Below are 19,095 nucleotides of genomic sequence, written 5' to 3'. Positions count from 1 at the left end.
ATGTCTCTGTCCACAAGGCTTTCCTTAACTCCACCTCCCGGATCAAACGGAAACTCACCATCCTCCGTGATGAAAGAATGGTCTTCAAGTGACTCCTCATGTGCTTCTTCATTGCAATCCTCCCATTCCTCAATGTCATGAGAGTCATCCTTGTTCTCTTCCTCATCCATGAGGATCATAGTGGCCACAATCTTCTTTGATTTGCACACATGCCCGGGTGACCACCTCTCTTTGCACTTGAAACATAGCCCTTTGCTTCTCAACTCCTCAATCTTTGGATCATCCATTCTTTGAGTCTTCTTGAAGGGTTGAAAGGGCTTCTTCTTCATGAAGTCACTACTCTTTTTGGCATCAAATTGATGTATCCCATTCTTTGGCTGTCCACCCCCAAATGATGTAGGAGTTCTTGGATTAGAGGATGGTAATGTAGAGGTAGGACCTTTCCCAAAATTGTAAGAAGTAGTGGTTGGTTTGAGTGTGTCTTTGGTGAAGGTCATGGGCTGAGACCTCTTGTACTTTGGCTCATAGAGTTCGGCTAACCTCATAGCTTCTTTGAGAGAGCTAGGCCTTTGAGCCGACACATCCGCCTTGATGAAGTATTCAAGCCCATGCACAAACTTTTTCATCTTCATGTCTTCACTCAAGCCTTCCACGTACATCGAAAGCTTCAAAAATCTCTTGATGTAACCTCTCACCATCATCCCCTCTTGAGAAAGCTCATACCATTCTTCATGGTATCGGTCAAGCACTAAGGGTGAAATGAAGGCCAAGTTCATCTCCCACTTCAATCCTTCCCAAGTTGATGGCGTGTTCCCTTGTTTGACCAAATGCCTCCACCATTGATGAGCATAATCTTCAAGATGTAAGGAGGAAAATTGTACCATATCATGCTCACGTTTTGGGTAAAGTTGGAAATAGGTGTCAAGCTTGGTAGCCCACTCCTCCAACTCTTGCGGAGATGACCCGTCACCTTTGAACTTTGATAGTGAGATTTTGTCTTTGACATCCTTGGAAGATATGTGGGATGGGTTATCATGTTGGGTAGAGGGCTTGAATCTTTGCATCTTCGAGTATGACTCCATAAATTGTGTAAAGTCTTTGTAATCCCTCTTGATGATATTCGACAATTCCATCCACTTCTCGTGAGCATCCCTTTGTCTTTGGGCAAAGAACATTTGATTCCAATCGATTCCAATCGAGTGCAATCTCCTCATCATTCACAAACACCTCATCCTCTTCCCTTGAATGCATTGCCCTAGAAAAGGTAGGACCCTTTGATGCATTGAGGTGAGACAAACCCGAATGAAAAGAAGGAGGAAACATGTCCTTGACAAGAGGTCTCCGTGCATCCGCCATGAATCCCCGAGTGGATCCTCTTGTACGGCCTTCATGGAATCCTCATTCAAGATGCCCTTGCCTTTTCTTTGCTCATAGTCACCATAATTTTCATGCTTTTCTTGTGCTTGAGACTTCCCAAACTTGTCCTCCATCACACCAATCCGTGAGGATAATGTTTCAAAATGAGAATCAAACTTGGAGTCTAAGGTCTCCAACCGTTGTACAAGCATTTGCATGAGGGTGTCATGGTTAACCGCCGCTTGTGTCCCTTGAGAAATTTGATTATGTACATTGCCCCCATTGTCTTCATTGATGAATGCATCCCTTGCATCCATATTACCTTCCATGTCCTCATCACCAATGATCATTTCTTGCACAACATCCCCACCCTTGCGTGGTCTTCCCTTCGGCATAGTGAAGAAATGCAAGATGTTGGTAGAATGCCCAAATGATGTCGGAATTGGACAAAAGAAGGTTCTATGGGTAGGTAATGGTGTCTACTATCCTCCCAAATGAACACAGTAAGAATTAGGTGTGGGCAAGTACTCTCTGTTTTAGGGTTTGTGCGGGACAGCTGAAAGTAGTAATTTGGCTCTAAAACGCAAAATATATGTCGGAATTAGGATTTTGACGGCTCTATAGAAAGCTAATGGAAGATAGAACCTACCCCTAAAAGCATTTTGATTCAGTCAAAGTGAAAGTATATTCTGTTTGACTTTGACCAGAAAGTCAACATGACTACTTTGACCGAGATTGTGATATCCGATTAAGGGGTTCTATGGCTCATTTGAAAACTCTCAAGGAGTAGAATAGAGTCATGTAATCACTCGGACCTAATCCCAAAAACCCTAGGACTGAATTAGGGTTTTATAAAATCCCAAAAATTTCCAAAATTTGGTCCCAAAGCTCAATCCGGCTACAAATGATTGGTGTTTCTCCCCTTGGTAGTTGTGAATAACTCTTCAAGTGTATCCATGGGGTAAATCTCCAATCAATAAGCTTGTTTGGCTCCCTTGTTGGAAAAATTCCGCCAGAGTCTCCTTTGTAATTGGAACCAAATCTCAAATGAAAATGCAACTTCTCAAATCACAATGCAATACTCTTTGTATCCCACAATGTCATGAAAGATCATATGCACTCTTTGTCCATCAAAGCATTTGCAATATCCACACAATATGACGAAAAAGGGGCCCCATTGCCCAAATGCATCCACAAAGTCGATGGTGAGGATTGTTGAGGACGCGCGTTGAAGCTTGCCGATCTCCCGGCCAAGCTCTTCTCACCCCTTCACCGAGTTTTCCTCCAAGGTGAAGGTTGAGGCCATTTCTTCACACCGGTGTACCTAATCCCCCTTTGTACCGCTTTACCAAGCAATCACGGCACAAAGAGTTCAAGCCATTCTCCCCTTGGCCTCTCCAACCAATGCCAAGGTACCCTCACACATTGCTAGATTCTATAGAAACTTGAAGTGGTAGCAATGGTGAGTGTAGGTACAAAATGATGTGGATAATATCAAATGATAGAACAAGTTTGTTGGCTTACAAGTATTGAGCATGACTCATGCCCTTTTACAATTTAGAACTCATCAATAAAGCATGGACTCATGCCTCAATCCATCATCCAAAAGCTCCAACACAAACCAACAATTCACAATGCCCTCACCATGGCATTTGCATAAGCATTTGTTAACCACAATCAAGGCATTTGCAATTGCATTCCAACAATCCCTTTCACATCATATTGACAAATGCATGCTTCCAAAACTTATGCTCTCTTATGCCCATGTGTAAAACATAGCATTGGCATGGCTATGTATAGCATCCATAGTGTCCATATGGCATCAAGATGAGCATGAGGGACTCCAAAAACATTGCATAAGCTTGCTATTCCATCAATGGCATGCCAAATGAGACATAATGAAGAAAATCCCCCAAAATGTGATCTATGAATTGGCCAAGCTCATATGGAATCAATTCCTTTCACCATTGCCATCAATAATGCATGGAGAAGCAATATTGGCATGTGAATGGTCAAGCTTTAATGGTTAATTTCTGAAAATTAGGGGAGTTTGAATGTGTCCAACCCTAATCCATTCCCAAGCTCCACCAAATGCTTCAAACTTGCAAGAAATTGATCAAACCACTCACCAATGTCATCCGGAAAGCTTCAATGGTAGAAAATGTTGAAGAAGCCTCTTGTTGAAGAAAAACGTAGCCTCTTTTTGCTCCCTGATTTGCAGCCAAAGAACACCATTTCTCCCTCTCCATTGGCCATGAAATGCTCCCCAAAATCTCACCAAAAAGGGCTAAAACACTTAGCAATCCTTCATGAAGCTTGTGGCTAAGCTTCATATCTTGGAGGAGGCATGGAAGAGGCGATGAAAATCAACGAAAATCAGCCCCAAAATTCAACGTGGAAGTGAAAATTCAGCCCCATTGCTAGTCTCCATGCTCATTGAGAGAAGAAATCACCATAATATGATGCTTGCAGCCATCTATGTTGAGTAGAACTTGGCAATGAAAGCTCAACTTTCAGCCATGGAGAAAGGTTCACAAGCTCCCAAATCTTGAGAAAAAATTTGCAAGAAAGAGGCTCAAATGAAAGATCTCAAGAAGCTCTACGAAAACCCTAAGGTTTGGCATCAAAACGGGTAAAGGAAGAGCATCCCATGGCTATGGAAAGCTTGAGGAAGAAGAAGATGATTACTAAATGTGATTAGCAGAAAAGTTAATTGCAATTAGTCACTTGCCCTAAGTTTTGGCCCGACTGCCCCAAATTTTTGGTCCAGAGGCCCAAAATTTGGTCCAAAAATGGCAAAATTGGCCAAAATCACTCAAAATTCAAGCAATTTCCATGAAATGCTCACCATCTCCATGAGATTAAGCAAGATTAGAGAAGATTTGTCAAGAATCACTCAAGGATTACAAGAAAATGAGAAAAAAAAATGAAAGAAACTCAAATTTTCAAGCAAATTTTTCCAACAACCCATGCATGCCCATGATCAAAATCAAGAGCTCTGATACCAATTGGAATGAAGGGATGTAATGCATGAAAAATATGAGTAATCACCATGTAAACATGATGCCTAAGTGTGTTTAGTCTCTCACCAAGAGAATGGAAATAGCCTTCCACAAGCCAAGAGAGAAGCCATGAGCTCCAAGAAACATAAGTTTCCATTTCTAAAAATGATCATCAAAAGTTACAACCATGGTCCAAGTCCCCTCTTTTATACATGGACTTGTCCCATTATTAACCCTATTGAATAAAGTTCCTACTTTATTACACTTTTCAATTTCATAAGAATTCATAGGCCAAATTACAGTTGTAATGTAGAGCTGTTTGCACTATATTTGGATCATAGGCTTTAATTAGCCAATTTCTCATTACTTTCCAAAGTTTTTAGATATACATTGCTTCACAAACATTTATAGGGTGTAATAGAATCCATCTTAAGCTCAAAAATCAATTGGAACTTCAAAATTTAGATCTAAATAAAAATTCGAAGGTATTTAACTGTCTCAAAAAAATAAATTTGAGGATTTTTAGCAAATCAAACAGTCATAGACTAGGACCAAATCTTGCACACATGTTCTGTACAATGTTATGTTTTGCTGGTGCATTTTGTGAGAGCTAATCACATATACACCTATCCTTTTAGGCACTTTTTTAAGACAAAACTTCATAAATTTTGAACCATATTTATTACTATAGAATAAAAGACTACTTCACACATTTTTAAACATCTCATAAGGCTTTAAGTGGAATATCTAGTCATTTTTTATAATAATAAACACTATTTTCATAAGTTTCTCAATAGATGATCCAAATATAAGTAAGGGTTCATATACATTATTTTGTTATCAATGCAATTTTGAAAGTTGAGACCGTCAACCTTATCTTCTAACTAAATTGAAATGTTTAGATAAGTATTCTTGACCGGTTACTTTTGTAGAGACATTGATTTATTAGTATAACTAAAGTAAATCACTATGTAAGCTCACACTATTGTCGTATCTTGGGTGTTAGAGTCTCAACAACTAAAAAGAGATTCTAAAAAGTAAATTTAATTAAATTAATTATTAATGCAATAATTTTTTATCATGGAAAATATATCTCTCATCTCTTAAATACTATGTAAGTTTTAGTAAAAATTTATAATGAGTCGATATCATTTTTTTCTTGCATGTAGGAACCTACTTTGTAAATTCGTAGCCTGTTTGGATTATAGAGATGAATATATCTCTACTTATGCTGATTTTTTAATTATATTTAAGGCTTTTTATTGTTTTAATATTTTTCTAAGGTTTGCCACATTCAAGAAGACAAGACTTAAAAGAGAAATGCTAAAGTATTGGTCTCAATCACAAGATATGAATTTTCTCACAAACCCCTAAAAAGATATATTTATGTCATGTTGAGCTACCAAACTAGTGTTAAACCTTTCATCGATTTTAAAATGGAAATATCAATTAAAAGACAAGGGATCATGAAGTACTACTATTTACCATTATAGTAGGCTAGCCTTTACCAAATTAACAATGAATCGTGTAATTAAAAGACAAGAGGTCATGGCCTATACTAAATTAACAAAGCTACATTGGTAAGAGGAGAAACGTTTCTTTTTATTCAAGCACAAATATAAAATGAGAGAAGATAGACAAATGAGCCATCCTAATCACATTATTGAAAGTTTTCTAACAAATGGAAACATAAGCTTTTAAATTTAGTACACATGATACTTTTATTTCTAAATGTCAACTTTACATTCAATAAGATACTAAGGAGAATCTAAGAATGTTATTCCACTTGGTAGAATATTAGAACATGTACCAAAGATCTTCAGCAAGATACATATCTAGACAAAATCGACAAAACTAAATGAGCAACAAAAGATGATTATAGAGGGAGATCATCAAGAGCATATTGAGATGTCGCATTTCCATTGGCCTCATGGTTTTGAGCATCAGGTAAGTAGTAGTGTGTGCGCTTTGGACCATGAAAGGTTTTGTGTCCTTCAAAGCTCCAATAGACAAGACCAACAAGTATGCAACCCACTAATGAAATGGCTGCATAGTTGAAGGTTGATCCAGAGATAGGATATGCAGGTGGAAAGCAAAAAAGCACACTCATAGCAGCACCCCAAAAAGCCCCCCATCCACCAATGTACACACCCCATCGCCCCAATGAGAAAGGCCCAGGCACAAAATTGTTGATGTTTTGGAAGGCATACCTGCATTATTAAATCAATAATTTGATCTCATTAAACATTCCATGATTATTTACAAAATGATACATTATAAGAGGAGAGCTTGGGCATAAACTAATATCACATCATATTGCTAATAAATATCATTAGTATTTGCTTTTTATTAGCTTAAGTCAAGCGACATCACACACACACAACAACAACAACAACAACAACAACAAAGTTTTTTTCAAAAATATCTCCTCCATTCAACAAGCGATGTTGCTAACACATAGTTTTTAAGGTGTTAGTTTTATGTTTCAACTTTATAGTGAACATGCTCTTAAACTTTCAAAACATAAAGGATAAAATTTGTTTGCTTTTGCATTAACCAACTTTGTAGTTCAATTAGCTCATTAGGTTTTTTAAAAAGACACTATCCCAAAAGTCAATATGAATTTATTTTCTATAAAGTCCCTCCTTATATCACATAAACAATGTTACATATTTCTCTGAGCCATCATATGTAGGGGCATAGAATGGCCCATACGGCCAAATGGTAATCATAAATAGAAAAGGTAATCCTTTAATTGATATGTACATATGAATATCTATGAATGCATATTAATATTTATGTATTATGAATGGTTTTAGTGTAAAAACAAAAGTGTATAATGTGTTCTTCCAAAAAAGTATATAATGTATATGTTCTTCCAAAAAATTATACTATATAATCCTTGAATGAATCATTCATTCATTCATATTTTGAAGTTAATAAATCCCCATCAATTAGACATGCTACATGGACTTGCCATAAATATATAGGTATGTTAAAAAATATCTTAGAATATTTGTAATTGGCATAGGATACAAGAAGAGTTCAAAGTTTAAAATAAATAATGTGTAATAAGTTGTAGACATTGGAAAAACCATAAAGAGATACTTTAACTTGAAAAACAAAACATGCTCTTTAAATTTTGAAAAATTTTGTGTCATGAATTGTACTAGTGCCTAGACATAAAGCCTATATCTTTGTTTTGCAAAGTGATATTGACCATGAGTTTCACTTGATTTTGATATGTAAAAAGTATCTAGTTTAGTTTGAGAAGATCTTTTTATGTTGAAATGAAGCCCTTACACATACATGCATGTGTGTGTGTGTGTGTGCGCGCGCGCGCACGCGCACATGCGCGCATGCATGTGTGCACCTCAGGGAACCTCACTCTTAAGAAAATCCCCATATCACATGCATATGATATACATTATTTCAAATATTAGTAGCTAATAAATAGAAAACCACCTATAAATGTAAATCTATAGTATAAATGGCCTAATTAATGATAGTTATCTTGTTGAACTCAGGTGATGTGATATGTTTTTTTCAATCATGAGCCCCTTGGGCGCATGTGCATGTGTGGGCATGTCCACTTTTTACACACACTCTTTGTATCTCTTTTTTGGTAATGAACAAGAGAAAGACAAGTACTCAAGAGGAACATATAGTAGGCCTTAGATAGAACCCAAGCTCCTAAGTTTGTCCTTTGTGACACATGGCAAGGCCCATATCAATTGGATTTTTTTTGCATGATAGAGAAATTTTTCTAGTACACACTCTTACACCCTTGCACACAGATTTGACACCCTCACACTTAGACTTGTAAAGGTAAAAATATGTGTATAGGGAAAATGCTCTTCATGTTAATGTGTGTATGGTGGGAAACATTTGAACCCATGATCTAATAGCACCACACCAACCAATTGATGCTTGAGTTTCTTTCAAAAATGTTAAAAAAGTGAATTGGTTTTGTCATTTTTTGGCTACCCAAAAAAATGGTCATCCCACCGCCCGTAACTCCTTCCACAACTTCTATCACCACAATCAACAAACCTTAACTATTGGTTGTTTTAAAACTAAATTCTATAAACCTATATGTTGTGCAAGTTTTATGTGATCCTTGAAGGTAACATGGAAGAAAGCATCCTCCTCACACAAAAGGGAATGACTAGCCACATTTTGATTGTATGACCAGTGGGAGAAAGAGGATTACAACCCTCAAGCTCCCCTTTAGATATATTTTTTCGTGTTGTATTGCTTATATATAATACGTAATCTCGTAGTACATGCATGATGTACATTCAGAGGGAATCCATCCTCATTATATGGTGTTTGGGGTAACCTTGAGTATTCTCCTAGTTTCATTGCTTACATTTTGGATTTGCTATGGATCTCAGCGTTGGTGCATACATAGTTATAGATACATACATGCATGTATGTATGCATACATATATACATATGCACATGCAAGCATGCATTATATATAGATAAATAAGTCCCCCACTAAACAGCAAGGTGGATCAGTGTTGGTACATACATAGATACATACATGGATGCTTGTTTTTGACTCAAGCATCATGCACATGGGATGGGGCAAGTGTGCATGTTTGTTGATGAAATTATTGCACACAACCTTTTTTCATCTCCTTCTTCAAGAAGGACCTTCTTCAAGAAGGAAATGGCTTTCTATATTAAGAACTTAGAAAAGAGTTACATATAACATAGAGATGTTTATTGCACACAACCTTAGTGAAATGCTTGTTTATGTTTTATAATAGGCATGAAGGTAAGGTGGAGGTATGAGGTACCTGCAAAATAGCACCGTTGTGTAAGGGCCGTAGGCCGTGATGGTGGACATGGCGGTGATGGCAGTGAAGGCCACACTGCTACCCAATGAGGGTAGTGTGCATAACATTGATCCCACCACTGTCACAATTGTTGCATTTACAGGAATGCGCTCCTTTGTTGTCAGCTTCACCATATAGCCGTGGAATGGTAGACCCACATCTCTCGCCATTGCGTATGCCTGCAAAAAGGATTCCAAACTTCTCTTCCTTAGCCTAAGCAACTAGCTTCATGTGTAAAAAGATTGATTCTTTTGTAAATTTATTCGGCATTAGTCAAACACTAGTCTAAGAGTTAGTAATCTAAATAAGGTTAACTTAGTCAAGCTATCCTAGACTCTCAAATTAGATTCCTAGCCAAAGAAAAAAAATCAGTAAATTAGACCATACAAGCTTTCTTGTGAGTGTGTGTGGTGCCAAAAAATGGTTTTTTCCCATGTCTATTGCCTTCTATGGCACAAATTATATATTATAGTCAATCATGGTAACCTTTAAAGATAGCTTGATTTATTTAGAGTTATATGGAGACTAGCCAAGCATTACACAACCCCACATAAGATGAAACAAGAGTAAACATTGCAATAGTTTCTAAAATAATTGACACGAGAGATTTTTTTCCCTATTCTAAGATGCTAGGGCTCAAACTTGGGATCAACCTTTCAAGATGCCCAATTGCAACCACTTCTCCTAGAGCCCATTGACATTGATTAGACATTTCTTTTTTAATTAGAATTATCATAATATAATAAAATGTATACCATCCGGGCTGTGAGGGTGACATTAGTGATGTTCCCAAAGAAAAGAGATATTGCTGCAAAAGTTGTGAACACTATAGCCCCTCCTGTCCCTCTATTGTATCTTGCTTGGAAAACATCATAGAAGATTTGGCTGGCTGCAGATGCATCTCCTCCTCCTGAAAAATGAAAAAATGATCATAGTATTAGTTTTCAAACATCATAAGGTAAGTTTGATTTTTTTATGTTTATTAGGAGTACTAACATTTGAATCTTCATTTCAACATGTTTTAGTTGGCCCTAAGCATGCAATCAGATTTAAGGTCTATTGAAAAACTAAACATATTTTTGAAATCTAATGGAAAAAAAACTAATTCCAATAGAGTACGATTTATTTGCACACAATCAAAAGCCTTTCTTGGCAACCACACAACACAATTAGTAATGAAGTAACCACTAATGAACATCTAATTCCATCTTCCATTTTGAGTCGCATTTGGCTATTTGAGTTCTTATTTTATCAAGCTTCTAGTTTACACCGTCATTAGCTTGATCCATGATAATAAGCTATACTAGAAGCTAGGGCTCCATGAAAGTAAGCCATGCATTCCAATTTCTTCACAACTTTACTATTAACTTGCCTCCCCCACCCCACCCCACCCCACCCCACCCAAAAATTCAAAGAAAAAACTACATCATCTAACTTGGGGCAAGAAATAGTTTCAAATACACTGAGTATGCAAGAAAAAGCTATCATCATCTAACTTGGAGCTATCATCATCTAACTTGGGGCAAGAAATGGTTTCAAATACACTGAGTATGCCTCATCTACACCTTGTCATATGACGTGAAGAAAAGAGAATTGTACACACCTTGATGTCACAATAAAAGATGTTTAATGATAAGAGAAAAAGATTTTCCCTTTTTTCCATAGTCTCAAGTATAAATTGTAGACAAATAATAAGTTTAAGATGACATAAAAATGTAGCTCTTTGTTGCTCTTAACACCACCACTATATTCTTTGTGGTAGCTCATCGTGGAATCTTTCACCTATGGCTAATTTTAGGATAGACATTGCTAGCATGCCTATAATATGCAAATCAAATTAGAAGCATGAAGCACCCTTTATTTAAATTTTTCATGCTTATTGTTCTTGGTCAAAGAACACCTCCATGTTCTTTGACTAGGGATTACCTCCTAATGAGCCACTACATGCATAGATTAGGATAAACATTGCTAGCATGGCTATCATATGCAAGCCTGAATGGGAAGCATCCTTTATTTACATTTTTCATGCTTATTGTTCTCGGTCAACATAACATCTCCATGCCCTTTAACCAAGGATTTCCACCTAATGAGTCACTACATGCATTGATTACTAAAATATTTCATTAAAGTACTTCACATTTTTCATACTTATTGTTCTCAGTCAACATAACATCTCCATGCCCTTTAACCAAGGATTTCCACCTAATGAGTCACTACATGCATTGATTACTAAAATATTTCATTAAAGTACTTCACATCCACGACAAGGAATATCACCCTAAATCAAAAATGCTATTTAGAAGGATGACATGAATTGATCTTTTTGTTGTACATTTTTAAGGCAGTTATTCCACACAAACTACATTTAACATTTCAATTGACTCAATTACAACTAAGTTTACATTTTAGTTAAGGTTTTTGAAAATTCTTTCGACCCCTTGCATTTACACACATATTTGTAAGGTGACTTTTTTTATCCTTTATATTTGAGGTAAATAAAAAAGTCCATCTCTTTAAAAGTGCAAACCTTGTAGGTATATGTAATTCAAAGCTATCCCTTGTGCACTTCGATACTATCATACATGTAAAATAACGTCCCTAGGGTAAGGTTATATCTAAGGTACTTGAATTGAAATCCCTTAGTTATGAGAAGAAAAAACATTTGACTCCACAAAAGGTGAAAGAGAAAGGTGAAAGAGAGTGTGTGCTTCTTATTTGCCAAAAATAAATAAGTAAACAAAGAATGCATAGCCCCCACAAAAGGTGAAAGAGAGTGGGTGTTTATTATTTGCCAAAAATAAAATAAATAAACAAAGAATTCATAGCCCTTGGTGAACAAGTATATTTTAAAAAAAAATGTGAAGAGTTCTGTTATAATTATACCTGTTGCGGTAGTGTCTGAAAGGACATTGTTGGGGTTTTGGATGCAGAATGTCATGACGGTGAGGAGGATAATCTCCACACCAGCAGTCGTGTACACACTACGGATCATGGCCCTGGGACCTGCAGTGGCTGCAGTGCGCACTTCCTCCACAACATGGGAGCCCACCTCAAAGCCAGTGAGGATGGACTGGAAATAGGGCAGGCCCAGAAGGACCACCATGGCACTGCTACTAATGCCTTGTCCGGGCGCTTTGACGAAGTGTGTGAAAACAAATTTCCTTGTCTGATACGCTGGAGCTACTGCAAGAAGTGTGATCACCACAACCAGTATTGATCCTATCTGGAAATACGCCCCAATGCTGCTCAACCTTCCCAACCATTTTGTGCTTACTATTGACACAAAGAAATGCACCAAAAATAGACCCGCTGTCACAAGCATAACCTGCGTGCCCACCATGAAATGATCAGTCACTTCAATTATAATTACACAATTTGCATGCTTAATCAGCGACCGTAATCATATTGATCAATTATAATTACACAGTTTCCATGCTTAACTAGCGACTGTAACAACCACCCGCCGTCAAATTAGTCACTCCAGTAAAAAGTGGATCAGCAACTGTAACCACCCACCATTAAATTAATCACTTCAATAATACACTATTTACATGCAATTGATCATGAGCGACTGTACATGTGTTGATTGTTACAGTTCATATCGCCTCATAATTAAGCAAAAGCCACTTAGTAAAGAGATTAGAAGAGAAATATCAACCCCAGTATGCTTTGAATGCTCCTGATTACACTGTTGAGAGAACATTAAGCTAACCCATGGTTTAGAGGGGATTAAGCGCCATGATCACTAACCTGATAGTTGGTGAGGGAAGTCCCGCCGTGTTGGGCGCCTCCGGTTCCAAGCAAGATGATGGTAGCAATGAATTGAGCAAGGAGGTATTCATTGAGGGCAGTCCCACAGAAGGATCCAATGAGGTAGACCCAGCCAACAAACCAGGAGAGCCAGGCCACATGCTGCTTCGGGACCAGCTGGGCCACCCAATAGTACACACTGCCAAGAGTGGGAAAGGCCGAGATGACCTCGGCCATTGCAAAAGCCATGCACAGGGTGCCCACCGAAGTGGCCAGCATACCCCAAAATATGGTCACAGGCCCCCCATAACTGTACATGTAGCCATAGTAGCCTGTGATGAAGCCCAGAGGTGCTGTATAGGAGAATGTATATGCCCATTGCTGAAAAGGGCTCATCACCCTATGGTACTCTTGCTTGTACCCAAGCTCATTGAGGCGCTTCTCATCTTCATCTGCCTGTGCGCTAGCAGCAGCATTCATGGCTTTATTCATAGTGATGGTGTTGGGCGTATCATCAGCTTGCAGGGGGGATCCCATTGCTTGCTTATAATGGCCGACAAGCCAAGGCGATGATGGGTGTAGCAGCGTGTAGCTACGGTACTGTGAAAAGGTTGCCTTTTATAAGATTAAAAAAGACAACAGAAAGAGCCTGCTTGCAACGGGAGTTTCTTGGGGAGGACGTATTTAGGGCAGGGTTTGAGCTCGTGGGCGCATGGCGTTGGGAGGTGAACACACACACCACACACTCGCATGCAAAATTTTCACCGTCCGATCCCAATCCCTAGCTCGACCACGTGGCTGCGTAAAGCCTGACATGAGGGTTGAGTATAGCACAGGAGCCTACCTTGCTCTTGTTATATCTAACAAGTCGTCGGCTCTCACCCGTCTCTTACCATGTCAACACCTCTTTCTTCTTTTTCTTTTTGGCCACACCTCTTTCTCTTTTTCGTTTTGGCTCTACTCCGCTCTCTGGAGTCGGACCTCTGACGAGGTTGACACTTCTCTCTCTTTTTCTTTTTGGCTCTCACCCCCCGCTCTCTCTCCCCCTCTCTATCCACCCCCCACCTTACATTCTTTGATGACACGTGTCAAAAGAGACTTTAGTCTCCTTTATATATATAGTATAGATATAGATATCATCTAATTGTTCCTTTTTAAAAAAAACAATAATGCTAACATCGTTTTAACGGCTCATTCCAATAATAATAATAAGAGGAGGAGATTGTTCAAAGCTTATCAATATTATTGTTTTAAACCCTAGCTTAATAAAATTAACGCTTTAAAAGAGATGGTTTCCAAAAATTGCTTATGTACTAGCCTCCTTACATGCCTTTATGGTCCCTCGCCTCCACGTCAACTTGTAGCTACAAGGACCCTTCACACAGTTAGCTAACGCATGTGGGTTATAGTAATGGTATGATTCGTTCATATATACATTTTTAAGAGTAAACTAAAGGCTATGTCTATTTAACCAAACATAACTAGATTGGTCAAAAAGGGGAGTGTTTAAAGAAAACATCAATTTTTATAAGTCAACATAACTTTTTGTCTTCAAATCTGACGAGTTAAGTAATGCACATCTAATTTAGTTTCTTGTGAAATTTATTCTCTAAACATGTTTAAGGTCCTTGTGTACCTATCATATTTTATTATGAGAAATTAATTAATTCATATTCCCACGTTTATGAATTCTCTTACACAAGTTTAGATTGGGATAATTTTCAAAATCCGAGTGATCATAGCTTATTTTTTACGCATACGCAGGTGAATCTGTACATGCATGGGAGTATTGGTTATATCATCTTGATGTTATAACTTTTGTATAGTTATTTATATTTTAAATCAATTTATTTATTAATTGATTGGCATAGTTGATGTAAGTGCAAATTCCTGGACTAGATAATGGAGGTGAGCTGGTGGTGGTGGTCACGAATATTTTGAGATAATCAATTTTGAGTATCAATGAATATTATTTGATTTTGTGACAATAAACACCATTAATTCATTTTGGGCATCATCCGTGTGAAAGCTCCCTTATGCTGCATATTTGATTTTACAAGAGATGTACTCATTCGTATGGTTTTTTAAGTTAACATCTATTTTTGAGTAGATTGGCTTGCACATCCAATAAAGCAAGCTATTTTGAAGAAGTCGGCATATTTATAAAAGGACACCCACAAGAAATATATTTGAATGCACCAAGAGAAAGCATGGGCTCACTCTTCTGTGGGGAAGAATTGGGCCCAATCTTGTGTCATGTGCAATTCTTTATTCTATTTTATGCTTTATGTTTAATACTTTGCAATCAATTTATTGGGTTCATGTCAACCTCCCACAATAGTGGTATCATCATAGCCAAGATTGATTGCAAAATTTAAAAGCAATGAAGAACCAAAAGATAAAGAAGCCTTTGACTTCAAGAGAAGATCATTTTTAATTCACAAATTACAAGGGAATTCAAAGGCTTAAAAGAAAGCTTGTTTCTATCTAGTGGGTAACCAAATTCCATTTTTCTTTTACCCACACATCAAAGAAAGGTAAAAAAACACTTCTAAAACTACCCAAATCCAAAAAGCAGTTTTCTTATTTTCTTCTCCTCTTCCCAATCCAACATCGCAGATGAATTCACCTCGGAGGCTTCAAAACCATTTTCATCATCTTTCATTTTCCCTCTCCTAACAACGGCACACGATGATTTTACTACCTAAATTACTTTTTTTTACTTTGCACGATGTTCATAAGCTTTTGCATATTAAGAGCTTTAACGCTTTGATAGTTAAATGAATTTACAAAGTAGGTTCCTACATGTAAGAAAAAAATGATCTCTACTCATTATAAATTTCTCCTAAACCTTACATGGTATTTAAGATATGAGAGATAGATTTTTCATGATTAAAAGTTACTACATTAATAATTAATTCAATTAAATTTCCTTCTTAGAATCTCTTTTTAGTTGTTGAGTCCCTGACACCCAAATATGACAATGGTATGAGCTTATATGGTGATTTACTTTAGTTATACTAATAAATCAATGTCTCCACTAAAGTAATCGGTTAAGAATTCATATCTAAACATTTCAATTTAGTTAGAAAACAATGTGATGTCTTGAACTTTCGAAACTACATTGATAACAAAATAGCATATATGAACCCTGACTTATATTTGTGTTTTGTGAAAATTTATGAAAATAGTGTTTATTATTATATTAAATTTATGAAAATAGTGAGAAATTTATGAAAATAGTGTTTATTACTATATTAAATGACTAGATATTTCACTTAAAGTCTTATGATATGTTAAAAAATGTATGAAGTAGTCTCTTATTCTATAGTAATGAATATGGCTCAAAATTTGTAAACTTTCATCTAAAACAAAGTGCCTAAAAGGATAGGTGTATATGTGATTAGCTCTCATAAAATGCACCAGCAAAGCATAACATTGTACAGAACTTATGTGCAAGATTTGTTCCTAGTCTATGATTGTTTCATTAGTTCTAAAAATCCTCAAATTTTAAATTTTTTTAAGACATCTAAATACCTTTAAATTTTCATTAAAGTAAACAAAGAAGATGATTTGGAAAAGCGGATTTTTTATAAAATCAAGAATATGGGCATGGCACCTGTGGTGGAGTCAGCCAGCCCATCTTGTGAGATATGTAAAAAAATTGGGACATGTTGCAGCCAACTGTTGGTATAATCCACAGTATAGGGGGAGATGACCTTCACATATTGTGTCAATAAGTCAACCTGTAAACCCACAAGCCAATCAGGTTGGGGTGGAACAAAACAAGAGAGCCACAGGTCCTCCTAGGAGAAATCAAAATTTCAATCAAAACCAATTCCAACCCATGAATCCAAATATGAACCAATGGGGGGGACAGCATATGAATTATAATCAGAACAAGGGATTTAACAATAATAATACCTGACTGTGGGGTGCAGGGACATAGACAAGGACCATCTTGTGAATTATGGTGCAAGCCAGGGATTTCATTCACGTGATCACGTTAACCGCGAAGTGGTAATAACACTAGTTAATAACACTCTCACACACTTGTTAATATCATAGATATTCACACAACCGGGAGAAACTTGCTATCCCGGTTTTCCCGGCGGGCTACTAGCTTGGCCCGGCGGGCCACTATTCAGCCCGGCGGGCTGCTTATCTAGCCCGGCGGGCCTTTTTTGCGCCAAAAATTTCGCCGTTTTGGAGAGACCTATATAAAGGGTTTCCCCTCACTTCCAAATGTACTTTACCAACGTACTTGGGTGGCTCACCTCAGGCTAAAAGACACAAGAGGTGAGTATAAATATTCTGGATTTTTGTTTGAAGCTTGTTAATAATATTTTGTATTTTATAAGATTTTGATTGTAAATGGTTTACCGTATTTGTTACGTGGACTAGCAATGTCTCCTCTTGGGTGGTCTACTCGAGTGCCAATTGGTCTGGGTAGGAGCTTCCCTAGAGGAGGGTATAGGTGGTGAGATGTTCGGGACATCATCTCTATCTAGGGATGGATTGCCTCAAATGCATCTCACCAAACGTTTGGTTTCTTTAGGTCGACTAGCAATACCTCCTCTTGGGTGGTCTACTCGAGTGCCATTTGGTCTGGGTAGAAGCTTCTCTAGAGGAGGATATAGGTGGTGAGATGTTCGGGACATCATCTCTATTTAGGGATGGATTGTCTCAAATGCATCTCACCAAACGTTTGATTTCTTTAGGTCGACTAGCAATTACCTCCTCTTGGGTGGTCTACTCGAGTGCCATTTGGTCTGGGTAGGAGCTTCTCTAGAGGAGGATATAGGTGGTGAGATGTTCGGGACATCATCTCTATTTAGGGATGGATTGCCTCAAATGCATCTCACCAAACGTTCGGTTGCATTGGCAAGAAGTGGGTTTTAGACTTTATAATTGCATATTTTGGTTTTACTCAGGTTGTTTTGGATCTCAAATCTTGCATGATTGTTGTTTAGGTGTTACAATGGTTGCTTCTAATTGCGGCACATCAACCCAACGAAGCAACAGACCATTAGAAACTAGTGGAGTTTCCTTGCAACGAGATATGACAGCACAAACTTTGAATGTTGCGTCTCAAAGTGGCAAGAGGAGGAGCGGAGGAAAATCACCAGGACCTGAATGGCAATTTGCTTCCAATCTTTCTAGATTTGTCGAATGGAAGTGTAATTTTTGTGGCTTGGTAAAATCTGGGGGTGCTCCCAGAATAAGGGAGCATTTGCTTGGCACTAACACAAAAAATCCCGGAGGTAAATGCAAGGGTGCAGGAGCTGATGATGCTGCAAAGCGCCTTAGAGCTTTGATAAGTAAACAAGTATCACAAAACAAGAGGCCCAATCTCTGTGCAAGAAATCACCAATCGCCGAATTTGGCAGCATCAAGTGGAGGGATCTCCAACCAAGGAGTGACTCCAACACATACTACTTGCCAAAATGACACCCAAGGTCCAGATGTCTCAATACCGATGGATGCATCTCCTGAGTTTCAGGTGGGTATGTTTCGTACCAGACAAACTAATCTAGTTGACAGCTTTCGTGCCACTGCTTTAGAGGATGCTCAACTTGCTTTAGCGAAAGCGATCTTCTTTACTGGTTCTTCATTGTCTATGGTCACGAAAGATTCATGGAAGATGGCTTGGAAGAAGATTGGAGAATATGGACTTGGGTTTTGTCCACCAACTTATCACCACATGCGAAATCAATTACTTGACAAGTGCTATGACAACACATGGGAAAGCGTTCAAAGACTCATAATTGACACCACAAATCAGTCTGGATGCACAATTGTCAGTGATGGTTGGTCGAATGCCCAAAGACGTCCATTGATAAATGTAATGTTGGTATGTCCTCGTGGGGAATGCTTTATCAAAGCTGTTGATAGCTCCGGGGAAGTTAAATCTGGTCAATTTATCGCCGATATCATTGGTGATGTTATCGACCAAGTTGGGTCTGAAAATGTACTTCAAGTGATTATGGATAATGCAGCTAATTGTCGAGCAGCAGGTCATATGTTGGAATCTCGATTTTCCAATATCTATACATTTGGTTGTAACACTCATAGCCTTAACTTGGTGTTACAAGATTGGTACAAAAATGCTGATACAGAGTGGTTCAAGGAGATTATCG

At 37.8% G+C, this 19,095-nt stretch overlaps 1 protein-coding gene across 1 annotated transcript; it reads right to left on the bottom strand.

Moving 5' to 3' along the window:
• Positions 1 to 6,060: 6,060 nt before the first annotated feature.
• On the bottom strand, positions 6,061 to 13,553 carry LOC147637693 (amino-acid permease BAT1-like). Its single transcript, XM_086799521.1, has 5 exons — positions 12,956 to 13,553; positions 12,089 to 12,530; positions 9,961 to 10,115; positions 9,167 to 9,384; positions 6,061 to 6,568 (listed from the first exon to the last, which is right to left on the bottom strand). The coding sequence occupies exons 1-5, from the start codon at positions 13,490 to 13,492 to the stop codon at positions 6,235 to 6,237; spliced, it is 1,686 nt and encodes a 561-aa protein (XP_086655647.1). The 5' UTR covers positions 13,493 to 13,553; the 3' UTR covers positions 6,061 to 6,234.
• Positions 13,554 to 19,095: the final 5,542 nt, after the last annotated feature.

The sequence above is a fragment of the Cibotium barometz genome, chromosome 6 (genome assembly GCF_041138505.1).
Source record: "Cibotium barometz isolate CiBa-2024 chromosome 6, ASM4113850v1, whole genome shotgun sequence".
Taxonomy (NCBI): Eukaryota; Viridiplantae; Streptophyta; class Polypodiopsida; order Cyatheales; family Cibotiaceae; genus Cibotium; species Cibotium barometz.
This window is presented reverse-complemented; position numbering and strand designations above follow the sequence as displayed.